General features: G+C 41.7%; 1 protein-coding gene across 5 annotated transcripts in view; it reads right to left on the minus strand.

Moving 5' to 3' along the window:
* HOOK3 (hook microtubule tethering protein 3) overlaps positions 1-27,510 on the minus strand; it is a 127,882-nt gene that overhangs the window by 32,726 nt on the left and 67,646 nt on the right. For all 5 annotated transcript variants that reach the window (XM_039545685.1, XM_039545688.1, XM_039545684.1 and 2 more), the window contains 7 exons: positions 24,995-25,135; positions 23,606-23,807; positions 18,119-18,229; positions 15,697-15,784; positions 14,931-15,000; positions 6,440-6,580; positions 721-808 (listed from right to left, as the gene is read on the minus strand). In XM_039545685.1, the coding sequence (XP_039401619.1) occupies positions 721-808; positions 6,440-6,580; positions 14,931-15,000; positions 15,697-15,784; positions 18,119-18,229; positions 23,606-23,807; positions 24,995-25,135 (841 nt within the window). The remainder of the gene's footprint in view (positions 1-720; positions 809-6,439; positions 6,581-14,930; positions 15,001-15,696; positions 15,785-18,118; positions 18,230-23,605; positions 23,808-24,994; positions 25,136-27,510) is intronic.

Raw genomic sequence — 27,510 nt, forward strand, 5'->3', positions numbered from 1 at the left:
CATTTGCTCTCAAAAGTGGGGATCTCCAAAAAGAATTCTCAATGGAGAATTTGAAGCTATGGCTCCACAACAACTGTACCTTTCCCCCACATTGCATTAAAAAGGCAGTCACATTTATCAAGGCATGCACGGAGGGACAATACTGCATTAGTAAGAGGGCTGATCGTTTGAATTTCTTGGCTCTGGCATGTGTAAAATCTCAACCTTAATTTGCACTATGCAGGTACATTTATAACAGCAATTCCTGGGTTTACTTTGGTAAGAAAGGACTTTGCTTCAGGAAAATAACACAAAACAAACAAAACCCATGGTATATTTTACTAAATGGTACTGAGAGTGGTGAATTTTCATAGTGTGGCCTTGATTTTCTAAGTCTCACTAATCTACAGAGTACAAACAGAACTGTAATCAGTGTTGAATTTAACAAAGGAACAGGGACACTGAAGATGACAAGACAGGGAATGCACTTCACTTCTTTTCTACACATGATAACTTGTTTACATTTATTTGTTTTAGACAAGAGTCTCACTTTACAAGAAGTAGGCATAGTTTAATTTTAGGCCACGTTGCTAAAATCTAAACTTGGGAGAATGAAAAGCTGCCAGAAAACTGCATCTAGACTATTTCTTCATGATATAATATGTAGCTGGTATCACACAAAGTGCAAGTTAGGATAACTATGGGTACTTGAATATAGGTATGATGTACAATTCTACTTACATCTTCAGCTTTTGAACCTTGCTCCTGCAAAGATTTCTGCAATTCTTCAACCTGTGACTGCACCTCTAGAAGTCTCTGATTTACCAGCCTAGAAAACAAGATACAAATTTTACTTTTCAAAGCGAGTGAATAATTATGTCTGTGATTGTCTCTCTTTTAGAGCTTCTTTTTCAGAGAGTTTATTTAATTTTAAATATACTGACACTTCAATTCATTCCAAAGTCTGACACACACATTTTGTGCCCACCAGTATTGGCCCACTTACATAAGAGATGCAAAGCCACGTTAATTTATTCAACATCTACAACAGCCTTTAGAGAGATTATGGCTGTACTCGTCTGCTGTTTCCTACAGCAGTGGTTCTCAACCTTTCCAGACTACTGTACCCGCTTAAGGAGTCTAATTTGTCCTGCATACCCCAAGTTTCACCTCACTTAAAAGCTACTTGTTTACAAAAATCAGACAAACATACAAAAGTGTCACAGCACACTATTACTGAAAAATTGCTGACTTTCTCATTTTTACCATATAATTATAAAATACAACAATTGGTGTGTGATACTTGAGCCTCTTTTTCTCTTGTGAACCTTATTTGAAGCCCGAGTTCCACTGTCTGGGGCTGAAGCATTTAACTTAGCTTCACGGGGCCCCCTGTTATGTGGGGTTCCAGGCAACTGTCTTGCTTGCCACCCCCTAACACTGGAGGTGACCATCCTAAAACCATCCGGCAACCCCCAGGTTGAGAAACTCTGATCTAGATGAGTTGAGTACTCCCTGGTAGACCGCTGCGTAACCCCAGGGGTACGTGTATCCCTGGCTGAGAACCACTGTCCTAGAGCATCTCTGTCCATGAACACTTCAGGCATGGATATGCCTCAGATGAGTTTCTTTCCAGTTGGACATCATGGGAAGCTGTAACACTCATTATTAGTGGGTCAAGGATGCCACTTATTCTCTTATGAACTCACACAGTGATGACTTACCTCCTCTTTCCTATTCCCCCAAAAAGAATAAATTTTAAAAAATATGTCATTTTAAGCTTCTATCTTTTTCTTTCTTTCTTTTTTTTAAAAAAAGGAGAAAATGACCTAGAAGATTAAAATAGTTCTACAATTTAACAATTATGCAGTATATTTGGTAACTTCAGGTTAACTCATGATTATGAGTAATAGTTTAAAAAAAAAAAGAGTAACTAAAACGGTTGTTTTTTCTGTAAAATACTGCGAAGCCTTGTGGATGAGCCATGACTGCATAACTTATATGTCAAAAGATGTCTTATCTTTTGGACAAAACTAAACCATTCCCCGTATCCTACCAACTCTTTGTAGCTTATGGGGATGAAACCTTAGGTAGAGCATTTTCTACACAGAGACTCTTCAAATGGAACTAGCTATGATCAGACTGGAGTTCCAGTTCCTGAAGGTCTAAGGACATGTTCCACATGGTGCATGGCTGCTTCTGCTGGCTTGGTCCGAGATGCATCTATAGATGAGATCTGTCAGGCTGTGCAGGGGGAATCAATCCATAGAATCATAGTCTACTAGGGTTGGAAGAGACCTCAGGAGGTCATCTAGTCTAACACCCTGCTCAAAGCAGGACCAACACCAACTAAATCATTCCTGCCAGGGCTTTGTTGAGCCAGGCCTTAAAAACCTCTAAGGATGAAGATTCCACCACCTCCCTAGGGAACCCATTCCAGTGCTTCACCACCCTCTTAGTGAAATAGTTTTCCCTAAAACCCAGCCTAGACCTCTCCCACTGCAACTTGAGACCATTGCTCCTTATTCTGTCATCTGCTACCACTGAGAACAGCCGAGCTCTATCCTTTTTGGAAAACGTGCCCCCCCTTTCATGTAGTTGAAAGCTGCTATCAAATCTCCCCCTAACTCTTCTCTTCTACAGACTAAATATGACCAGCTCCCTTAGCCTTTCCTCATAAATCATGTGCCCCAGGCCCCTAATCATTTTCATTGCCCTCCACTGGACTCTCTCCAATTTGTCCACATCCTTTCTGTAGTGGAGGGACCCAAAACTGGACGCAATACTCCAGATGCGGCCTCACCAGTGCCGAACACAGGGGAATAACCACTCCCAATCTGCGGCAATGCTCCTACTAATGCAGCCCAATATGCCGTTAGCCTTCTTGGCAACAAGGGCATATTGTTGGATTCATCCAGTTTCTTGTCCCCTGTAATCCCCAGGACCTTTTCTGCAGACCTGCTGCTTAGCCAGTCAGTCCCCAGCCTGTAGGAGTGCATGGGGTTCTTCCATCCTAAGTGCAGGACTCTGCACTTGTCTTTGTTGAACCTCATCAGATTTCCTTTGGCCCAATCCATTTGTCTAGGTCACTTTGGACCCTATCCCTATCCTCCAGTGTATCTACCTCTCCCCCCAGTTTAGTGTCATCTGCAAACTTTCTGATACCGGCTAGACATCTTTACATTTCACAAAGTGCAATCCATCCCATCATTCAGATCATTAATGAAGATGTTGAACAAAACCGGCTCCAGGACTGACCCCTGGGGCACTCCGCTTGATACCGGCTACCAGCTAGACATCAAGCCGTTGATCACTACCTGTTGAGCCTGACAATCTAGCCAGCTTTCTATCTACTTCTAGTCCATTCATCCAATCCATACTTCTTTAACTTGCTGGCAAGAATACTGTGGGAGACTATATCAAAAGCTTTCCTAAAGTCAAGTATAATTTATACATTTATAAAGCAACACCTTCTCAATTCTAGGACTTGATCAGATGCCTGTTCGAAAGGGCAGTTAGTTCTACAGTCTTTACTCAAAATTACTCCTAAGGCCTCCTGCTGGAGTGTGATACTACCTGCTAATCAATACTACCTTCTACCAACCCTGGAGATCTGCAGAGGTAGTTCATTAAGCAGAAATTTTAATTACCTGTAAATGGACCTCTCTAACGGTATTATTACCTCTGCAGACCCACACTGATCCCTCTTCTTCAGAGTCCTTTATAGGATTGTAGTGGGGCAGCTGCCCCACTCCAGTAAAGAGGAGTTAAAAGCAGTCCTGGAGAGGGCTGCAGCTGGGCTGATTGGGGAAGCAGCCACAGCTGGGGCCACGCCCCGATCAGGCCACAGCTGGCCTTATAAAAGGGCTGTGAGCCAGAAGCTGGAGGACTCTCTCTCTAGTCTTGGAGGGAGAAGGACTGGGCTGTCTGGGAGCTTAGGGTACAGGGAACAGAGCAGAGCTGGGAAAAGGCAAGAGGAGCTGGGGAGCTCCAGCCTGGTAAATCCCCAGGGTGCGGGCCTTGTTAAAAGGGTCAAAACAGGTACTGGGGTTGCAGAGGCAGCAGCCCAGAGACAGGCAGAGGCAGCTGGTCCAACCTCCTTGTCAATGATGAGTGGCCATGACAGGCTGCAGTTTGCCCCAGTGAGCTGGGGCTAGATGATGACTGGCAGCAGCCACTGAAGCAAGGTTGGTGAGAGGGTTGGGGGTTCCCCTGGGAGGGAAGACCCAGAGTAGGGGTACTGCGGAGGGCAGAACCCCAGGGGTAAGGGGCACCAGGAGGGACATGGGGGCCTGAGGCAAGTCAGACACTGGCCTGCAGAGGGCATTCCGGGCTGGAGTCGAGCTAGTTCTCAGGACAACCAGCAGGAGGCGCTGCACCCGGTGAGTCTTGCTTTGCTACACGGACACACTGAGGCAGAGAAGAACTGAGAATGGGTTAGGGCGCAGGACCATATAGCTTTGAGTCAAGGAATACTGAGAGGCCAACTAGGCAGGGAAGCGACCACGTGACTTTAATGCTAGCATCAATACCATGTAGCAGAGGGGTAGCCATGTTAGTCTGGATCTGTAAAAAGCAACAAAGAGTCCTGTGGCACCTTAAAGACTAACAGATGTATTGGAGCATAAGCTTTCGTGGGTGAATACCCACTTCATCAGACGCATGCGTTAGTCTTTAAGGTGCCACAGGACTCTCTGTTGATCAATACCATGGTGCTCACTGTGTAAATCCAAGATTACTCATGAAAAATGAGTATGTCCAAATATAAGTAAAGAAAGATACTGCTGCAAAATGTCATAACCTATATTGAAAACTTCAGTCTTTAGGATTCTCCTAACTTGGAATCTGAGCCAACTGTGTGGAGCAGATATCTATTTAGTCAAAGGTTTCTTGGCACAACTTTTGAACCACCTGCCTAATCTAGACTCTGGTCTGCCCTAGCGACTCCACTTTGATGTCCATTTCACTGAATGCCTGTTTTGAGAAGGAAAATTTATGACCTCTCAGTTTGGGATTTGAGGCGTAACTCACAAACTGCAATACATGCCTCATTATTTAAAGCAGGCCTGACTGACCAGTTAGAAGGAAATCCAGACTGCAGGAACTGCCAGAGTTGCCGAGCTGCAACCTTCTCAATGACCCTTCCCAAAAAAGGCAGATGTCCCATTGGTCAATCATTAGCACGTAGTCATAATCAAGACTGGTTTCTTGAGCACAGACCTCAACAATAATCCCCTGCAGGGAACCAATGATGATCTCTACCAACAGTGGACCCAGTCCAGTTCCCCTCCACTCAGATTGGATCCCAGTGATTTTATTCTCAAAGTAACATGAACATTCTCCACAGTGAGAAAAACATGACTGTTTTGCTGACTGGAGGTCACTAGCATTTATCAAGCTATCAACAGCTCAGAATAGTTCCACTGTCAGAGACTGAACAGCCCCTCTTTACCTCCTATATAACAAAAGCATAGAGTCTTAAAAATCTGTATGTCAGGATCAGTTTGACTCCACATCAGATTCCAACCCACAGCACTCTAGCCATCTCCCTTCTTGCTTCATCAATGAACCATGGTGATCACTGAGGACAAAACTGGGACAGAGAGTGTTAGAAGCTGCTGTATTGATCGTTGAGGACAAGAGATTATTATGAAGCCCTATGTCCTACTAAACCATCGAGAGCATGGTCAGTTGGTAGAACAGTATTTGCTCACAAAGTTACCAGGAAACTCACTGTGTTCCATCAACCTTTAAGGTCGGACCACCAAAAGAGGTCCCACATCTAACCTACACTTTTAAGTCAGGTGCACAACCTCATGGTAGGGTGGAAAAGGCGCGTCCATGATACTAGTATATGTTGCAATGTTTGAGCTGCAACTATGGCAGGATAATGTCCAAATTCTAATAATTTCCCTGGAATTATTAAAAAACTCATGAAAACATTTCTATTGCTCTAAACTTATGTAAAATCTTCATTTTACAAAACCTAAATCAACTTGAAGAATCTCTAACAACTGGCAACAATATTTATTGGTCTTTCCTTTTGGAGATACTTGTAATGTCTTCAAAAGAACAAAAAGACAAATGGAAGGAGGACATGGAAGAATGGGTGGGAAATGAGGAGGGGAAAAGAAGGGTAGTAGAGAGGATGCAAGATCATCTTTTGTTGTAGCAGTACTGGAGAAAGGGATTCTGAAGCAATATAGACTGCCCGTTCTGACCTTGCATGTGTCAATATCCTGAATGCTCTACCAAGCTACATCTATAATAGAAAAGTGATAGAGGCTCCAAGTTCTGGAAAGGTTTAGGTATGCTCATGTGTGGACTGAGTTGCTTTTTGATGCAAAATGACTAGATTCTTTGACCTGGGTAATGTAATGCTGACAACAGACTTCACAAGACAAAGGTATACGAATATTTAAAAAAACAGTCATTAGAACAAAGGAATGTATTTTCCTACCTGTTCTCTGTCTCCAGTTCATTCTTCCGTAGATTTGCATCATCTAGCAGGCTCTGCAACAAGGCAATCTTTTCATTGTCGGAACCTTCTTGGTTAAGCTTCAGCATCTTGTTCTCATGCTGAAGACGAATGAGTTTCTCCCTAGAGAAACAAAATAAAAACTGCTATAAAAATCTCAAGAAGCAAATCACAAGAAGTGTGAATATAATTTTCTCTTTACCAGTTTTAGAGATGATTAGAGATGAAGTAAACAGTTACTTCACTTGAACCACCAAAATAGTAACATGTAATAGGATTACTGATTCTGTTTGGAACCTGAAGTTTTAGATGGAGATTAGGTCATTTTCAGAAAATAACTGCTTGGGATTTGATTCAGTATTCGTCAGCATATATATAATCACTAATATATCTTAAAGACAAATATAACAAACACAAAAGAAAGTTACTCACCCATAGCTGGCATTCCTTGAGTACCTTGTTACACAGATCCATGCTCATGGAACGTGTCTATATATTGCACCAACACCTGCATCAGTGGGGAATCAGTGGACTTTGTCTTGAGCTATGAAATATTCCAGGCAAGGCTTTATGAAGAGATGTGGACCCCCTATGTGCCTTCATTTGCTTCTACTTCATTGGAATCCAACAGACTCAAAAGAAGAGGGGATAGAAAATGGGGATGTGGATCTGTACTCAATCTACTGAAAAATTCAAGGTATAGTTGAACAACTTGCCTTTTTCTTTCTTTCTTTCTTTTTCTTTTTTTGAACTGTTAGTACACATATCCACACTTGGAAGACTGACAGGTGGTAAACCCAAGAGAACTGATTTGAGAAGACTAAATGACAGCAGGACTCCCTTCTCAAACTGGATTTTGAGAATAATGAGGTGAATAAAGCTGTGTAAAAGGTACAGGCTGAACTCCAGATAGAAGTGCCAATGAGTCTTTATCAGGGACAAGAATATCCATTGATTCAACCTTTCAAAACAGGTTTTAACACATCTTGACAAAGGAAATTGCTTCTTGTCTAACCCACGAATAGTCTGGGGGATTTCAGGATGTATTTTGTTCTGTTAAGATAGTGAACAAGGGTCATCTTAGGCTCTAAAGTATGCAGCATAGCCTCCCTTGGCAGTGAACATTGCTTGGTGAAGAAGTCAGGCAAATTTGGTGACCTCATTCAGATGAAAATCGGTGGCCACTTTAGCGATAAATGTGGGGCAAAGATGCTGCTCCACATCCTCCTTTCAAAACACAAGAGTGAACGGGTCAGCCACTGAAACCTGGGGCTCACCATTTCTGCTGGACAATATAAGGGGCACAAGAAACTTAGGGGTCAATCATAAGACCCATTCTGGCATGTAAATGAGTCAGAAAGCTGATGGCCCTGCCCAGCTAGGGATTCCCCTTGTGAAGAACAAGTCAGGGATGGTGTAAAGCTGGCACATTGGCTTCTACACTACCCCCTGGAGGCCCCCAATGGCAAAGGGGAGATACACCAGAGAAGGAATGTGTACTCTGGCAACACATGGCTGGAAGTTGAGGACTGCCCTTGTATTCAGTCAGTCCTGGATTTCCGATTGCTAAAATAAGATTACTTTTTACGACAGTCCAATGAAAGAAAGAGCTGATAGGAGCTATGATATCTAAAAGGTGGTGTTTCTCCTGGAAGTTCATTGTTAAAGGAACATTTTACCTAGAATCCCCTCCTTCTAACAACTTACCTCAGTAGCTGATGGCTCTTTGCAGTCAATCCCTGCTGAAACCACTATCCCTACATTTTACCGAGGAGGAGTGGTTCTGTAGGGAGTGATGGTGCTGCTTTTTCTGCTTTCTCTCATGATCTTGTAATACCAAGGAAGAAACATTCAGTACCAAATCTGAAGTCACTCTTCAAAACATTCCAGTCCCTCGCAGAGTTGAACTTTGATTTGCCTCAAGGATGGGGCTTGAAAGAAAGGCCCAGAGATAGCTCAGACTCTGCCCTGGAAGCTATACCTTTTTCCATCAGCATCAACCAGAGTAGAGACCCAGGCAGTTATGGGCCCAAGTAATAAACTGCAAGCAGATAGAGCATCTTGGGGCAAGTACCCCTCACTGAAGCATTGAGTATCAAGGTCTGTTATTATACGTCTATACAGCCCACGACAGTGAGCCTCTCAGCCTGGGCCAACAGATTTGGGCTTGCGCTACCACGCTAAAAGTAGTTGTGTAGACATTGCAGCTTGGGCTGTAGGTTGGGCTCTGAAGCCTAGGGATGGGGGTGGGCATCAGAGCCCAAGCTCCAGCCTGAGCTGCATCTTCAAAGCATTGTCTACACAGCTACTGTTAGTATGGCACCATGAGGCCAAGTCTGTCAATCCGGGCTGGGAGGCTTGCTGGCACGGGGCTGTGTAGACATACCATTACAGATTTCCTGCTTCTACAGCAAGGTTAGGTCTTAAAGCTCATCTTTCTTCCTGGCTCTGCCACCATGGCAGAATGACTGTAACACTGAGGACAGGAGAGAGAGATTACTATAAAACTGAAACAACTTAATCCTTAAATACTTGTAAACAGAAAAACTAACTCTACCTATTACTATATTTAGTTGACTGTTTACAATAAAAACTAACTCTTGACCAAGGAGAAATAGCAAAGGAAAATGACCAAAAGACTGAAAGTCAAGGATTTCTAATTTGCTGCCTTGGAGACTGGAAGGAACAGAAGGCACGGCTCCTTCTAAAGCCCTGCCTCAAACTTTTCATAGCTCAAGGTAAAGTCTGCATGGCCCCCAAAGAACAAAGATTTCCAGAGGGCGCTGGGAATAGTATGGAACATGCAGGTACATCACAAGAGTGTGCATCGCTTACAATATTAGAAGGGAAAGCTCTTTTTAAAAATAGAGGATAAAGTTAGCTTGGAACTGACAGCATGGTTTTATCAAAGGGTATGTCTACACTACCCGCTGGATCGGGGATCGATTTATCGCATCTAGTGAAACGAAATAAATCGATCCCCGATCACTCTGCCCTCGACTCCTGTACTCCACAGCAGTGAGAGGTGGAAGCGGAGTCGACGAGGGAGTGGCGGCAATCGACCCTGTGCTGTGAGGATGCGAGGTAAGTCGACCTAAGATGTGTCGACTTCAACTATGCTATTCTCGTAGCTAAAGAGCGTATCTTAGGTCGATCCCCCCACCCCCAGTGTAGACCAGGCCAAAGTTATAGCTGATGAACTCACACTGTATCATAATAATGTGCAGATTGTGTAATATACTGATTAGAGTGCATGCTTACCATTGCCTACAACTGCTAAATGGCACTTTCCCCAAGACCTTTTCTGTCTGGTTTTAAAACATGGTAGCTGCCTATTTACCATAGGAAGCCTATACCAAAGGTATCTTGTACTGCTTTTCCCAAGCCTCTATATGAAAATCTCCTTTTTATTCAGAGTTCTGAATCAATAAAGAAATAAGTGATTCAGAACTGAGGGCACTTAAGGGCCTAGCCCTGCAACTGCCTGCTGGAAAAGCACTTACTGTTGCGTGTAGTTCCCTACACACCGGAAGCACTATTCACCATAGTGAGCACTATACCTGGCAGCAAGCATTTGCAATAGTCGAGTCCTGGGGTGTGAACAGCAGTGCACACCAAAATGCTGTCCTGTAACTGCCCCCATGTGAATACTTTGGGTACAAACTAAATGACTCCTACTTTGCATTAATGTAGTCCTCTTCAAACAGGATTACTTGAATGTAGTTACCATAGTAAGAGTACAGTAAGAGTATAGCAGTAGGAATATACTACCAACCCCCTGACCAGGGTGGTGAAGGGGACTGTAAAATGCTCAGGGAGATTAGAGAACCTACAAAGGCAGAAAATGCAATAATGATGGGGGTTTCAACTATCCCCATGTTGACTGGGTACATGTCACCTCAGGATGGGATGCAGAGATGAAGTTTCTTGACACTTTAAATGGCTGCTTCTTGGAGCAGCTAGTCCTGGAACCCACAAGGGGAGAGGCAGTTCTTGATTTAGTCCTAAGCGGAACACAGGGTCTGGTCTAAGAGGTGAATATAGCTGAAGAGCTTGGTAATAGTGACCATAATGTAATTAAATTTAACATCCCCATAGGGGGAAAACTGCCAAAGAAACCCACTACAGTAATATTCAACTTCAAAAAAGGAGAACTACACAAAAAAGAAGGTATTCAAATAGAAATTAAAAGGAAGAGTCACAAGGGAGACATGCCTGCAAACTGCGAGGAGACTATGTAAAAACTCCACAATAGAGGCTCCAACTAAATGTATACCCCAAATTAATAAAGACAGTATGAGGACTAAAAAATGTCACCATGGCTAAACAGCAGAGTAAAAGAGGTGGTTAGAGGCAAAAAGGCATCCTTTAAAATTGGAAGTCAAATACTAGTAAGGGAAATAGAAAGGTGCATAAACTGTGGCACGTTAAATGTAGAACTGTAAAGCAGGCAGGCCAAAAAAGAATTTGAAGAGCAAGTAGCAAAAGACAAAAAAAAAAAAGTTGCTGTTAAGTTTTTGAAAGTACATGGAAACCTACCAAACAATCAGTGGGGCCACTGGATAATAGAGATGCTAAAGGAGCACTCAAGGAACACAAGGCTGTTGTGGAGAAGCTAAATGAGTTCTTCACATCGGTCTACACTGCAGAGGCTATCCCCACTCCTCAGCCATTCTTTTTAGATGACAAATCTGAAGAACTGTCCCAAATTGAGGCGTCAGTAGAGGTGGTTTTGGAAGAAACTGATAAATTAAACAGTAATGAGACACCAAGATAAAACGATATTTCTGAAGGAACTAAAATGTGAAATTGTGGTATGTAACCTATCGCTTAAATCAGCTTCTATACAAGATAGATGGAGGGTAGCTAATGTAATGCCTATTTTTAAAAAGGCTCCGGAGGTGATCCTTGAAATTACAGGCCAGTATCTAACTTCATTACCAGGAAAAGTGGTTGAAATTATAGTAAAGAACAAAATTATCAGAAATGTAGATAATCTTAATATGTTGGGGAAGAGTCAACACAGCTTCTGTAAAGGGAAATCATGCCTTACCAATCTATTAGAATTCTTTGGGAGAGTCAACAAGCATGTGGACAAAGGTGATCTAGTGGATATAGTGTACTTGGACTTTCAGAAAGCCTTTGACAAGGTCCCTCACCGAAGACTTTTAAGCAAAGTAAGAAGTCATGGGATAAGAGGGAAGGTCCTCTAATGAATCAGTAACTGGTGAAAAGATAGGAAACACAGGGTAGGAATAACTGGTCAGTTTTTAAAATGGAGAGAGGTAAATAGTGGGATCCCCCAAGGATCTGTACTGGGACCAGTGCTGTTCAACATATTTATAAATAATCTGGAAAACAGGGTGAACAGTGAGGTGGCAAAATTTGCACAATACAAAAAGATAGTTAAGTTCAAAGCCGACTACAAAGAGCTACAAAGGAATCTCACAAAACTGGGTGATTAGGCAACAAATGGCAGATGAAATTCAATGTTGATAAACGCAAAATAATGCACACTGGAAAAAAATAATCCCACCTATACTTACGAAATGATAGGGTCTAAAGTAGCTGTTAACACTCAAGAAAGATATTTTAATCATTGTGGATAGTTTTCTAAAAACATTCGCTCAATGTGCAGCGGCAGTCAAAAAAGCTAACAGACTGTTTGGAACCATTAGGAAAGGGATAGATAATAAGACAAAAAATATCATAAATCCATGGTACGCCTACACCTCATGTGCAGTTCTGGTTGTTTCATTCCAAAAAAGATCTACTAGAATTGGAAAAGATACAAAGAAGGGTAACAAAATGATTAGGAGTATGGGAATATAAAATCATGAATGGCATGGAGAAAGTGAATAAGGGAGTGTTATACACCCCCTCAGATAACACAAGAACTATGGGGTCTCACATTGAAATTAATAGGCAGCAGGTTTAAAACAAACAAAAGAAAGTACTTCTCCACACAACACACAGTCAACCTGTGGAACTTGGTGTCATGGGATGTTGTGAAGGACAAAATTATAAAATGGGTTCAAAAAATATTAGATAAAATTCATGGAGGATGGGTGCACCAATGGCTATCAGCCAAGATGGTCAGGAACACAATCCCATGCTCTGAGTGTCCCTAAAAGTCCAACTGTAGATGTTGGGACTGGATGATGGGGATGGATCATTCAAACTTGCTCTGTTCTGTTCATTTCCTCTGAAGCATCTGGCACTGGCAAATGATAGAGACAGGATCCTGGGCTAGATGGACCATAGATCTAACCCAGTACGGCTGTTCTTATGACTGCAGGATCCCCTCCAGGTGGCAACTAAGGACCTGTATACTTATCATACTGCAACATTACAGAGCAAATGAGATGAGAGAGGAGGGGCACTTTTGCCTGGAAGCCCATTTTTTACATTAAATTGTTATTAATTATTAAATCATGTTTATTATGGTCATGACTGAAGGCCAACCAAGAATTCTGACACAACAAATTCTGCTTTAGATGCAACAAATCCTGCATCTTGGCAGAGGGTTAGACTAAATGATTCTTGTGGTCCCTTGTAACCCTATGATTCTGATTCTATAATGGGGCCCCATTGTGCTAAGCGCTGTCCATCCCCGAAAGAGCTTGCAATCTACTGGTTTCTTATTAATGTAGTCAGCATTCATTGAACTACTCTGACTTGCCTTTAAAGGTGACCTGCAAAGGATTTTTTTTAAAAAGGGCTTATGCCACTGTTTGCCTCATCATGACATATAAAGAAGGCCTGAAATGTTTTTTTGCTTATTTTAAAAAGAGGTTCTCCTCCTGCCCTCCGCTTGTTTGTATACCTTAGAAAGTGACAGGAATGTCAACTCTGCTCTTGCCTCATTTTCCTGGAGGATTTGCAGGAGGATTTCACAGGGAATATATTGTTCTGACATCTTAACCGAAGGGGTGAAGGTGCTGAATCTTTAAGATATTCTTCTCTAAAATCTTAAAGATGGTGTTTAAAAAAAAAAAACCAGTATAACTGAAAATTCCTTCCTCACTCAATGGCTCAACTTTCACCCTTCTTGTCTCTTGTGATGTACTATTACACTAGCTTTCCTGGCACCAAAAGCCTCATCTAGACCAGGAAACTTGTTTTTTAAATATTGGCTAATATGATTTTATGCATCACTGCGCCACAGTCTACATGAGGTGGTACGTGATGTTTAAAGTCATTTTAGCTAACATGCTTAAAAAAATGTTCTTTTTCCCTAGTCTAGACAAGACTATTGTCTTTCAAGCTAGAAGGTATCTGATTTTCAAGTTTAACATTAAATAAAAACCTGTTTCCTCCAGGGAAAAACTACTTTCAGACCTTCTCTATTAATAATAAAGAACCAAGCTCACACAGGTCACAATGGAGGTATGTTCCCTGTGGTGTCCGGATTAGTTATAAACGTTGAAGGCTGTATGGCCCGGTGGATAGGGGGACTGGAATGGGAGTCAGGAGACCTAGGTTCTATTCTCAGCTGTCACTAGATGCTGGGTATTCTTGGGCAAGGCATTTCACCACTCTGTGCATGTTTCCCCTCCCACCCTTTGCCTAGGTATGATAGGGCCCTGAGCTCCATTGAGAATGCTGAGGTTTGTTTTCTCTCCTTTGTAGGTTACCTTTAAGGCTCTTGTGATAAATGCCTCTTTGAAAACGCTGCTTCAGAAAGCATTAATCCCCTCTTCACTGCTCTTTAACTAACCTGGAACCAACTCATGTCACAGCAATGTAGAGTAAAATAGTCAGAAGGAATCCTTTTTTGTTAGTAGCCATCCAGCAAGTACCACCTTCACCACTCCAGAGAAGAGTTCTCAAGCTCATATGCATCTGCCCAATCACTGAAAACAGATGTACCGACATCTCAAGAGGAAAGAGTAATTCCAAAGGAGTTGCAGTGTATTTCTTAGAGATGGGGGTCCCCTAATTACTCCAGTTTCAAGCTGTAGTGATACTAGACTGTCTGGACAATATTAAATACACCGTAGATGGTCTTAAACCATAATGACTTTCAATTCTGACTTTATTCTCCTGATTTGCTCTGTTTTCTGATAAGTGCATGTCTTCCTCACTTGATAATACAAATGATTTTTAAATCCAGTTTATAATTTGATATTTTAATTGTTTTCTCTTCAACAACATGAAGTCCCATTGTTACAAATCTTTCTTTTTTAACATGCCTAAAATAGTAATATCATGAACTCTTTAGAGAAATGCGATCCAGTGAAAGCACTTTAAAAAAAAAAACCAAAACAGTATGATACAGGAATTTATTTGACCTAGGGCAGGTCAAATAAACTTAATTGCAAGTGTAAGAGGAATAGCTTTGTAGAAATCCAAAGGAGGAGAAAAGAACTAGTGTGAATTTTAGTGATAAACTTAAAAACTCTGAAAAAGAACTAATTGTGTGCATACACATCCTAAGATCTATGGAGACAATAAGCATGATTTCACTTACTTGATTTCAGGAGTAACAATTTCTGCTGCTAGACTGTCTGAAGACTCCTGACTTCCCAGTGGCATCAATCCTGTTTCAGACATAAACAAAGAAAAGGATTAACAGAAAGTACAATAATTTTTTGTTTCAGAAGGCTATGGATAAATATTGTTTAACAGGATTAAATTTTAAGAGAACATTAAAAATAGTATGCTCCTTGTGAATATGTGAGAAATAATACAGAGTCATGCTATAACAGGAAGGAAAGATGAACATAACTCCATTTTTGAACAGGTTTTCTGTTCCCATTTTCCTCCATTTTGGACAAAGTTGTTTGTTTGTTTTTTTTAATTAGAAGTTATGGTTTATTCCTTGGTTTATGCAAAAATATAAATATTTGCATGATGTGATATATGGAATATAAATCAATGCATATGTACAACATAAGTTTAGGAAAACTATGTTAGGACATTAATGCAAATGTTTTGGAGATAAGTGAGTTGGTTTCTTACTGCCATTACTTAGAAATGAAACTCTTAAAACTTTCTTGAAATATCACATTTCAGGAGAGACCAAGCATGGAAAATTTCAGCCAAAGGTTGAAAGCTTCATGAAGTTCTGTACATCTAAAAATGTGATTATAGCAGAAGTTGTTTTGCAATCTCAAGTTAGTGGATGTTACATTGGTCCACTATAAAACAACGGTAAACCTGTCTAACCTGGCCCTATGAAACCTCTGTGGACGTTCTTTCGAAAAAGGTAACTTCAGTTTCTCTTTCTCCATTACCTGAAGTGGTGAGCTGCCCTTCTTGTGCTTGTACGCATCGAAGCTCTTCGATAGTTTCTTTTAGGGAATCTCTTTCCGTTCTTAACCTCTGAATGATTGGAAGCACAGGAAATATTAATCTCAGCTCTACAAATCCATCTTTAACTCTAGGCAAGTTGCCACTATGCACATCGTTGTCAGCACTTTATCAAAGAGGATTAATCTGCACTGCTAGAAATGCCTTTCATAGCAAGGAATCCCAGTTCATTCCCCGGGCAGAATTTAAAAAAAAAAAAAAAAAAAAAAAAAAAAAAAGGAGCAGCTACTCACCAATAACAGTGGTTCTGTGAGAGTCCTGTGTCTGAATATATACACTTGTGGGGTCAAGACACCTGCACCATGAACTTTCAGAGTTCTTTAAGGAGAGCAGTATCCCCATCAGGGCCACTCACACTGTCCTTCCTCTCCTCTTGTGCAGGGTTCCTAGCTATCCAATGGAAGTGGGCCAACAGACTTTCACTTCCTTCCCCTAATATGGGAATTCTTAACCCCGCTCAGCAGAAGTCAGGAAGATAGGTGGGGAATCGGAATATGCAGAAGCAAACACTTGAGGAACTATGGTTACTGGTAAGTAACTTCTCTTTCTTCTTCAAGGGTTTCTGCATACTTCCAGTGGAGGAAGATTAGTGAGCAGCATAACCCCTAAGAAAGTCAATGGCCTTGACCTTTACTTAAGCATTCGGCTGAGACTAGGACATGGATGAAAACTAGCTGCTTGTGACTCAATCCAGGCAAGACTGAGGTAATGCTGGTTAGAAAATAAAATCATAAAACATGGCAAGGATAATATCTGTCCCTCTGAGTGTTTCTCATCTGTTGTTCAAATTTGCAACATTCAGGAGACTGTTTAGATTCCCAGCTTCTTGATCAGGGAACAGCAACACCCAGGATGACATTTTATTTAACAGTGGCCTAGAACTGATCAGTCACCAAACAGGTTTTTAAAAATTATTAAGCCCCGTCTCTTCCAGGTGATAAGTGGTATTTAAAAACATTAGACTTAATTGTGTTGGCGAACATATTTTAAAAACACTAATAATTTTTTTGTCAAGACACTGCACAAGATCATCCAGCCTAATACCTTTTCCCATTGGCCAGTGTCATTACCTGACAGCTCAGGCTTGAATGAGTTTAAAAATAATCATGTCCTTCTCAGGGACTTGATATAGATTGTCTGCACCTCCATGTAGGAAGAAATTAAAGTTGGGATTATTGAGGCCCTCTCAAATGCCAGGCCCAAATGGTCAATTAGATCATAGGAAGGTTCAGTACGAAACATGGAAGCTATTCAGTGTCTCTGACATCAACAGGTCTCACTACAACCAGAAATGGCATTGATGGTACTGGCTATCCCAGACTCCAGGACCATGGGAACTGTGGACACTGACACTGACAGCCCTGGATAGCTGCCCACTCCATACCAGAGTTACATGACAACTAGATCTGCAGGTGGAGTAGAGGATGGTGTAGGGTAAAAATCCAAGCTGCTGTCTGCCTCAGAAGAACTAGGATGTGAGTTAAGTGACCAAGAACTCCGGTACAACCTCCATCCAGGTACAGAGCTAACGTTGGTGAGCAACCTCCATCCAGGTACAGAGCTAACGTTGGTGAGCAACTCTTCGCAGCTGATCTTCATGAATGATCTCCACCATGCTTGATCGACCCAAGTCCATCTGGGGGTCTTGGGCACTTTGGCAAGCAGTTCTCTGCTGCACCTTTGGTGGAAGCTACGGAAGGGCAGTTAAGGCTTCTTCTCTTTTTCTGCCCTCTGAGCGCTGGATGACAGGAGGGGTGAGTGGCCCCAACTGAGACTGCCCTCTAGAAGATTTCAAAAGTTCGCAGCACATGCACTTTGATCCCACAAATGGGAGTATGAAAAGGCTACACTGAAGATTTTTTACTTTAAAAGAAAACTTCTGAGTTTGACTCAAGGGAAATATTCTGAAAGTTTGAAACCCAGTTTAAAATTAAATACACTTTACAATTACATTTGAGATTTCTGAGTCTTCCACTGCTGGATGCTCAAAGCAAAAACTTGTTACACTGTTCATGAGGGATCTATGTAGGAGGTTAGATAAACACAGCATGGGGTGCGACAGGAGAAAAGGATATTGAGAAGAAAAGACAAATGTGTCTTCTTGGCTCTTCATTTTTAAAATCTACTGCACACATTTTCATAGTTACCTTGAAACCAGATCGGTTTATCAAACTCCACAGTTATTACATGTATACAATATTTTACCCAGACAACAGACAATTTAAAGTGAACTAAGAAATATAACTTGGCTAAACAGGTCATTTTGATTGGCAGGTCCAGGGTAACAAGGATACAAATTTGTTTCCACCACCACCACAAGAAAAAAAGCAACATCTAAACACTTACATCTTTTTCTTTTTGGAGGCTGTCTACTTTTTCTTTCAGCAATTTGTATTCAAATTCTAATTTATCTGCTTTCTTTGATTCTTCAGATAATCTGTTTTGTAGTTCAACTACCTGTGAGACAAAGGAGGAATTGTTTGTCTATCAGTGTTAAACATAATATGCATGAAATAAAGTTATTAATTACACTGCAATGTGAGATCAGTGTTATAACAAATGGAATATTCATCTCTAGCACATTCAAAATGGTTTGTTCACCTATTTTTTCAGTCAATATCATTGAAGGGATCAGAATAGTACAACCTCAGTGCAAGTAAAAACTGACGCAACAATGCTGTGAGGAAGATACAAACTGTTCTCAGCTTGCCCAACTACTCAGCTAATTATACTTGAAATTTAAATTTGAGTAAAATCTCTATATCACCAATGAATCACCATAACTATACAACTGAATGGATCAGAGAGATGAGGAAATTGATAATGGCCCTTCTCCTTCCTCAAAAGTGTGGGTAAAGAAATCAGTACAAAAAAAAAATAATCAGAGGTGCATTCTCCTATTTTTCCTCTCTCTCTGGTTTCCATGCCTCACTTTGAAAAGTCAAGCCCAATCTTATGTGAACAGGTAATTTTTTGCTCATTTGCAAATTTGTTTTCTCATGTTTTTTGAATCCACTAATCTGGAGCTTCACCTCCAAGGAATGATAGCCAAACCCCCAAATCCAAAGGAACAGAGGCACTTTTGATTATTTAACAAGAGGAAGTAATGAGCTATCAATGTCCAGTCAAAGTTCCCATGGATACTACCATGTAGAAGATCAATGAACAGCTATTTACAATTAGAAGAGGAGAAAACTGAATAAAGCTTTCACAGTGGACACGCAAGTCATGAAAAACAAATCAGCAAGAAGTTGCTCACTCAAAGCTTTATACTTCTATTAACAAAGGCTCAGTTCTAGGAATGGAATTAGTAGCATGTAACAGAAAGAGCTTGGATAGAACTGCACTGAAGAAAGATCAGCATGCGAATTCTATAGCTGAATGGAAACTTTGATGAAGATACATCCACTTGTAGCTTCTTGTGAAGCAATTTATAAGGAACCAATGTCTGCTTTGTTTTAGAGTTAGAGAAAGAGGTATGTGTGTAAATAAAAATATGTTTTAAATAGGTTTTTTGATTAATTGCAGTTAGCTCACGTGATTAACTCAAATAAAGTAACTGCGATTAATTGCAGTTTTAATCTCATTGTTGAACAATAGAATACCAATTTAAATTTATTAAATATTTTGGATGTTTTTCTATATTTTCAAATTTATTGATTTCAATTACAACACAGAATATTAAGTGTACAGTGCTCACTTTATATTATTATTTTGATTATAAATATTTGCACTGTAAAAATAATAAAATAGTATTTTTCAATTCACTTCATATAAGTACTGTAGTGTAATCTCTTTATCGTGAAAGTGCAATTTACAAATGTAGATTTTTTTTTGTGTTACATAACTGCATTCAAAAAAAACCAATGCAAAACTTTAGAGCCCACCCAGTCCTACTTCTTACTAAGACAAGCAAGTTTGTTTACAGTCATGGGAGATAATGCTGCCCACTTTTTATTTACATCATCACCTGAAAGTGAGAACAGGCATTTGCATGGCACTTTTGTAGCCAGCATCACAAAGTATTTACGCGTCAGGTATGCTAAACATTCATACGCCCCTTCATGCTTCGGCCACCATTCCAGAAGACATGCTTCCATACTGATCATGCTTGTTAAAAAAATAATGCATCAATTAAATTTGTGACTGAACTCCTGGGGGAGTGGGGGGGGGGGAGAGAACTGTATGTCTCCTGCTCTGTTTTACCCGCATTCTGCCATATATTTCATGTTATAGGAGTCTTGGATGATGATCCAGCACATGTTCGTTTTAAGAACACTTTCACTGCAGATCTGACAAAACACAAAGAAGGTACCAATGCGAGATTTCTAAAGATAGCTACAGCGCTCGACCCAAGGGTTAAGAATCTGAAGTGCCTTCCAAAACCTGAGAGGGATGAGGTGTGGAGCAGGTTTTCAGGGGACCTAAAAGAGCAACACTCTGATGCGGAAACTACAGAACCCGAACAGCCAAAAAAGGAAAATCAATCTTTTGCCGGTGGCATCTGACTCAGATGAAGAAAATGAACATGCGTCGATCCGCACTGCTTTGGCTCATTATCAAGCAGAACCCAGCATCAGCATGGATGCTTGTCCTCTGGAATGGTGATCAAAGCATCAAGGGACATATGAATCTTTAGCGCATCAGGCATGTAAATATCTTGTAATGCCAGCTACAACAGTGCCATACGAACTGACATTTGTCAGGTGACATTGTGAACAAGAAGCGGGCAGCATTATCTCCTACAAATGTAAACAAACTTGTTTGTCCAAGCAATTGGCTGAACAAGAAATAGGACTGAGTGGACTTGTATGCTCTTAAATTTTACATTGTTTTATTTTTTAATGCAGTTTTACTTTGTACATAAGCTTGTACTTAATTTACATTTGTAAGTTCAACTTTCATGATAAAGTGATTGTACTACAGGACTTGTATTAGGTAAATTGAAAAATACTATTTCTTTTGTTTTTTTACAGTGCAAATATTTGTAATAAAAATGAATATAAAGTGAGCACTGTACACTTTGTATTCTGTACTGTAATTGAAATCAATATATTTGAAAATGTAGAAAACATCCAAAAATATTTAAATAAATGGTATTCTATTATTAACAGCACGATTAACGGCGATTAATTTTTTTAATTGCTCAACAGCCCTAGTTTTAAAATTCTAGTGTGAACAGTAGCAACGTTTAAAGTTAAGGTTGCCTAATGCTTCCCATGTAACCTTTTGTTTCCAATTGTTTGTATCTTTGACAAAGAATGAGGTTCCCCTTGTGGTCAGTTGGCTTGTTTGTGTGTGTGTTCTTTCCGTGTGCTGTTCAGCTCAGCGCAGACAGCTGGTTCAGCCAACCTCAACAATACTACCCAACGTGGTTGAGCATTGAAGGCTGGAATGTTGTTGCCTCAGTAATGCTGTCCAGGCTGCTCAGTGCTTCTGTCCTTGGAGCTCCAAATGTTACCACTACTAGCAGCAGATAAGGCAACCTGCTCATTCAACAGACCTCAATGTTACTTAAAGAAAAATCACAGGCATGGTTCGCTGGCGAAGGCCCTTGGCCAGGTTTATTGTCAATGAAGCACGGTACTAGCTCCCTAGATCAATATCTACAGTTACATTAAAACATGTATGCTCATTACAATGGACTCAGCTCAGTCAGTGGTCGGACTTGCTGCTGCCCCCTAGGCTGGAAAAAGAGTTAAGGCGAAGTATCCCAACATTTATAGACTGAGACAAATGACAGTCTATAACAGGGGTAGGCAACCTATGGCACGTGTGCCGAAGGCGGAACGCAAGCTGATTTTCAGTGACACTCACACTGCCTGGGTCCTGGCCACCGGTCCAGGGGGCTCTGCATTTTAATTTCATTTTAATTGAAGCTTCTTAAAACATTTTAAAAACCTTATTTACTTTACATATAACAATAGTTCAGTTATATATTATAGACTTATAGAAAGAGACCTTCTAAAAACGTTAAAATGTATTACTGGCACGCCAAACCTTAAATTAGAGAGAATAAATGAAGACTCGGCACACCACTTCTGAAAGGTTGCTGACCCCTGGATTATAAGGAATTTAAGTACCACCATGCTTATTTCATGACCTCTGTTTGTTACCTCTCCTTGTTCCTAATATCTTGGATGAAACATCCCTATTCATTATTTTGTCAAACCATCTTGTCTTGTACTAGATTGGGATGTATCTGTACTAGCTAGAATAAATTTATGTAAATATCTAGTGCCTAGAACACTAGCAGCAACTTTGCCAAGTTCATCTACTGGACAGTGAACTCTTAAGCATCTGCTTTAACATATGGCCTGACTTTGATTCACAGCCTCTGGTTCAGGCCTCAGCCCAGCCCCAGTGTTCCAGGCTCTCTCTCTCTTTCTACTACACCCCTTTCTGTTGCCCAAGGCTCATCCCATGTTAATGGGGGAACAGGTATGATCAGGTGCAGACACCAGTGCTAATGTGCATGAGGTCCTGGCAAATCAATACAGAATAGAAACACAAGCTGTCTCACGGAGGTATGCACCTTCCTTCCATCCATTTTGAAATAAAATACTCCACTTCACTGGAGAATGTATATGGCTCTTCATTTCAGAGGGTGCTGGTAACAAGAGGGGTACTTACCCCTCCCATGGCACATAGGATGAGAAATACATATCCTCTCATCTCGAGGGAAACCTGCCAGGGCTGGCCCTTAGGGGAAGTGAAAAACATCCCCAGGAGTCCAAACCAGGCAGACGCAGAGCAAACACTGCACTGGGGCTGAGAACAACCTCTCACAAGCTAATGGGAGACTCCCTATCACAAAAATGAATTTGCCAAATGTAAACCAGCTCAAGGGGATTGACAGAGGCTAATAGCTGGAAAAGGGTCACCAGGCAGGGGAAGAATCTCAACAAATCTCCTCTTACCTTCTCTCTTCTTCCTTGCAGGAGAAGGAACAAAGACGGAAAATGCAGACAGTGCAGAGAGCTGACCTGCTTGCTCCATGGAGCAACAGGACACTGAAGATTGAGGGGAAAAGAGGTGGAGCCTGTGCAGAGCACGAACTGGCGCAACTGCTACTGGAATAGTGTGTCCAGCTCTGGTGTTGTTGAAAAACTGGAGGTTTCAGAAAGCCGTGAGAAGGATTAAAGGATTGGGAAACATGCCTTATAGTGAGAGACTGAACTCCTTTAATCTATTTACCTTATCAAAGATAAGGTTAAAGGGTTACTTGATCACAGTCTATAAATACCTACATGGGGGACAGAAATGTAATAATGGGCTATTCAATCTAGTAGACAAAAGTGTAACAAGATCTAATAGCTGGAGGCTGAAAGACAAATTCAGACTAGAAATAATGTGCACATTTTAAAGTGAGAGTAATTAACCACTGGACCAACTTACCGAGGGTTATGATGGATTCTCCAACACTGGAAATTTTTTAATCAAGACTAGATATTTTTTCTAAAAGATCCGCTCTAGTTTAACCACAGCTATTGGACTTGAAGCAGGAATTAATTCAAGTAAGGTCTATGCTTTGCATTATGTAGGTGGTCAGACTAGAAGATCACAGTGGTCCCTTCTGACCTTAAAAATCTGTAATTCTATACATTTTGTCTATCCAAGAGAGACAGCTCTTGTTGACTTTTTTCCTGCTTCGTAGGTGGAGTTACACCAGCCCTATATGAGCTAGGTGGAGAGGGATATTTACAATAAAGCAGATCCTTTACACAGAACATGGATGAGTTCTGGAGGTATTACCCAAATTATTATTATTATAATTAACGGAAAAGGCTAAGAAATCAACAAATCAATTGCAATAACAATTTCTGTTCTCACCTGTCTCTTGTATGTTTCCAGCTGGCTACGGGCTGCGTGGGCTTTCCTCAGTTCTTCCTCCAAGCTTACAGTGTTTTGCATATACATAGTGTTCTTCTCCTCTAAGAGTTTTACTTGCCGCCGCAGATCACCAAGATCTTCCAGCTTCTTTTTGTATGACTCTACCTGGCCTTCTAACTTAGCCACTTTATCAGAGGAATGCCTGGATGATAACAGAGAAGGAGAAGCCTGCATCAAATCTGTTCATATTGTAAACTTTGGGGCATGGACCATCTTTTTGTTCTTTGTTTGTACAGTGCCTGGTCCATGGCTAGGAGTCCTAGACACTATGGTAATACAAATAATATATAATAATATTCAGAATGCTAACATAGTAAGTGCTCTGAAGTCACCTCAGTATTAAACTCGATACAGAAATGGTTCCCAAACACCAGGAGGAGCATAAGAAAGCAAACAACTTATTCTCACCGCTGTGTGTCTTGGCTTTCTCTTTGTCAGCCTTTCTGCTTCTCCCCTCATCAACCTATCCAAAAATGTTGTCATTTCCAACAATATCACTCTTCCTGCTCGAATGCATTTACTGTCTTCTTGTCTGTTTCCATAACAAGTTCTAACTATTTTCATGCCATCCTCTCTCTCTCAGGCAATCTCCATCTCAGACTCCTAATCCATCCTCAAAACTCACTTCTTTCAGGCAGCTTTTCAATACTATCCCTGCATCTGCTCTTGTTTTCATGCCTACCAACAGATTAATTTGTCTTTAAAACAAACACAATTTGAAATACTTGAGCATCTTTACTGTCAGTGAAGGAAAACAGAGTGGAACACACAAAGCTGTTATGCCCATTTACAGGGCAGCTTGTGCTTTCTCCACACAGTGGCAGTTTAGTAGATTAAATTAAGAATTTTAGGAACATGGATGCAGGATGGGGCTCAGTTTATAAACAGTTCTCATTGCTGAATACCACAATTTAGAAAAAACAGCCAAAGAGAATTTTACCAAAAATTTCAAAGAAATTCACCCTTTGGTTAAGAACAAGCAATAGACATTTCAGCCCAAAGGATAGTTTTTTTACAAAAAGTTGTAAATGCCTTAAAACAGGGGCTTATAATGAAGAAGGGCCACTGCAACCATAACATGAATAGTGTGGCAATATCACATATACAGTGCTTAATGATGTCAGATCAGGCTGGTTGACTGGCAGAAAATTCACAGCCTCATAATTTTAATGGTAACTGGATGCACTTTGGTGCTTGTTGATAAACTACTTTAATGTATGCAAAATTTTGAAACTATATGAATGCTAATGGAGATTAATTGATAGCACAAACTTTGTTTTAGAAATAAAAAGAAATATACTCCCTAATGGTTAGAGTAATATAGTTTACCTAAGTACATCCATCTCATCCTTCAAAGACTGAGCTTCTTCTGCTAAAGTGGTTAGCTCTTCATTCTGCTGTCGCAATTCTGCAATTTCTTTTTCCAACTCTTCACAACGTATTCGATAATCATCTTTGGCTGCCTCTAGCCTACAGTATTGAAATAAAACAGTAGGTAAGAAAGGGTACATGTTCTAACCACAGGCCAGTGTTAGCTTCTTCGTTCATAGCAGCTTTTTGGGACACTGGGGGGAAAAAAAAAGCCAATGAACAACATCATGTTGCCAAGTTTCTATTACATTTTCAAGGAGGTGGAGGGAGCTCCAACTTTATGGGTATAGATGCTTCCAAGTCAATGTCATCAACAACTCTGCTTGCAGTGCAACAAGGAGTTGTATACTTCCCATCATTGTTGTATTTGAAAGAGAGAGAAATCCTAAGGCTTTCACTGTGCTACTGAAAATCTTTGCTAAAACCTCCTCTCACTATATGTGAAAGAAAATGTAGAATCAAATGAAGTAAAAATCTTAAATGAATCCACATGTTCCACAGAATCTCTATGGATAGTAATTCCATGCTCTAAGAAGAATATAACAGTAGGGATCTATTATCGACCATCTGACCAGGACAGCGATAGTGACTATGAAATGCTAAGGGAGATTAGAAAGGCTATCAAAATAAAGAACTCAGTAATAGTGGAGGATTTAAATTATCTCCATATTGACTGGGTACATGTCACCTCAGGACGAAATGCAGAGACAAAATTTCTCGATACTGTAAATGACTGCTTCTTGGAACAGCTGGTACAGGAACCCACAAGGGGAGAGGCAACTCTCGATTTAGTCCTGAGTGGTGCACAGGATCTGGTCCAAGTCCGGCTGTTGTGCAGCAAAGGGGATGCCCTTGCAAACTTCGGTCTGGGACTGCCACCACCTCAATGAGTCCAGCACGTCCCCCGGGGCTGTTACTATCAAGTCCAGGGGGTCCCCTGCCAGGGCGGTATACACGGGCGAGCCAAGCCTGCAGAGTTCTGAGCCTCAGTCTGGCATGCCTGACCACACGTGTGCAAGCTGCCATGTGGCCTAGCAGTCACAGGCAGCATCTGGCCGTCGTAGTGGGGAACTGACACAGCGAGTTCACTGCTTGCTGGATGGCCCGGAATTGTGATTCCGGAAGGCTCGCCTTTGCCTGTACCACATCTAGCACCGCCCCTATGAACTCCACTCTCTGTGTTGGGACGACAGTGGACTTGGGAACGCTGACCAGGAGCCCCACCCTGCGGAATAGACTCAGTGCCATCTGTACGTGAGTCCGAACCTCTTCTTCGGACTGACCCGCCAGGAGCCAGTCATGGAGGTACGGGTAAACTCGAATCCTCTGTCTCCGCAAGCATGCTGCCACCACCGCCGTGCATTTTGTGAATACTCGTGGGGCCGTAGCAAGGCCAAATGGTAGAACTGTGAACTGGTAGTGCTCATGGTTCATGGTGAAGCATAGAAATTGGCAATGTGCTGGGTGGATGGCGATATGAAAGTACACGTCCTTCATGTCGAGGGCAGCGTACCAGTCTCCCGGATCCAGGGAGGGGATGATGGTACCCAGGGAGACCATGCGGAACCGGGCCTTGACTAGGAACTTGTTGAGCCTGCGCAGGTCTAGGTTGGGATGAAGACCCCCCTTGGCCTTGGGGATGAGGAAGTAGCGGGAGTAGAATCCTTTTCCCCTTAGGTCTAAGGGTACTATCCGTACCGCCCCCCCCTCTAGGAGCGAGTGAACCTCCTTTTCTAGGAGATGCTTGTGAGAAGGGTCCCTGAAGAGGGACGGGGAAGGGGGGTTTGGGGTAGGCAGGGAGGAAAACTGTAGCATGTACCCGCTTCGCACCATGCGTAACACCCAATGGTCCAACGTAATGCTGGACCACGCATGGGAGAAGCGGGACAGGTGGTTGGATCCGGTGGATGATCTGGTACGCTGTCCTCGAGCGTGCCTTCAAAAGCCTGGCTTAGGGCCCGGCTGAGGCCTATGTTGGCCTTGGTTCTGGCCAGGCCTATTGGAATTGTTATTATAGCGCCGCCTCCTATTGTCTCCGTCCCGCCTGCGGTAAGGCTCTTGCCAAGGACAAGGTTGGTACTGGTGCTGAGGAGGGGGTTGCAGCTTAAAGGGCTTCCTCTGAGTCACTGGGGTATGCATCCCCAGTGACTTGAGTGTGGCTCTACAGTATTTAAGGCTATGTAGCTTTGAATCAGTTTGGACCGAGAAAAGTCCAGACCCTTCGAATGGGAGGTCCTGGATCGAATTCTGGACCTCAGGCAGCAAACCTGACTCCTGAAGCCACGCTGAGTGCCACATGACCACGCCTGAAGCTACTGTCCTGGCCGCCGTGTCCACCAAGTCCAGGGACACTTGGAGGGAGGTTTTCACTACGGCCTGGCCGTCCTCCACTAGGGCCGTGAACTCCTGTTGGGAGCCCTGCGGGAGGTTGTCCTTAAACTTCCCCACCGCCACCCAGGAGTTGAAGTTATGCC

The sequence above is a fragment of the Mauremys reevesii genome, linkage group 6 (genome assembly GCF_016161935.1).
Source record: "Mauremys reevesii isolate NIE-2019 linkage group 6, ASM1616193v1, whole genome shotgun sequence".
NCBI lineage: Eukaryota > Metazoa > Chordata > Testudines > Geoemydidae > Mauremys > Mauremys reevesii.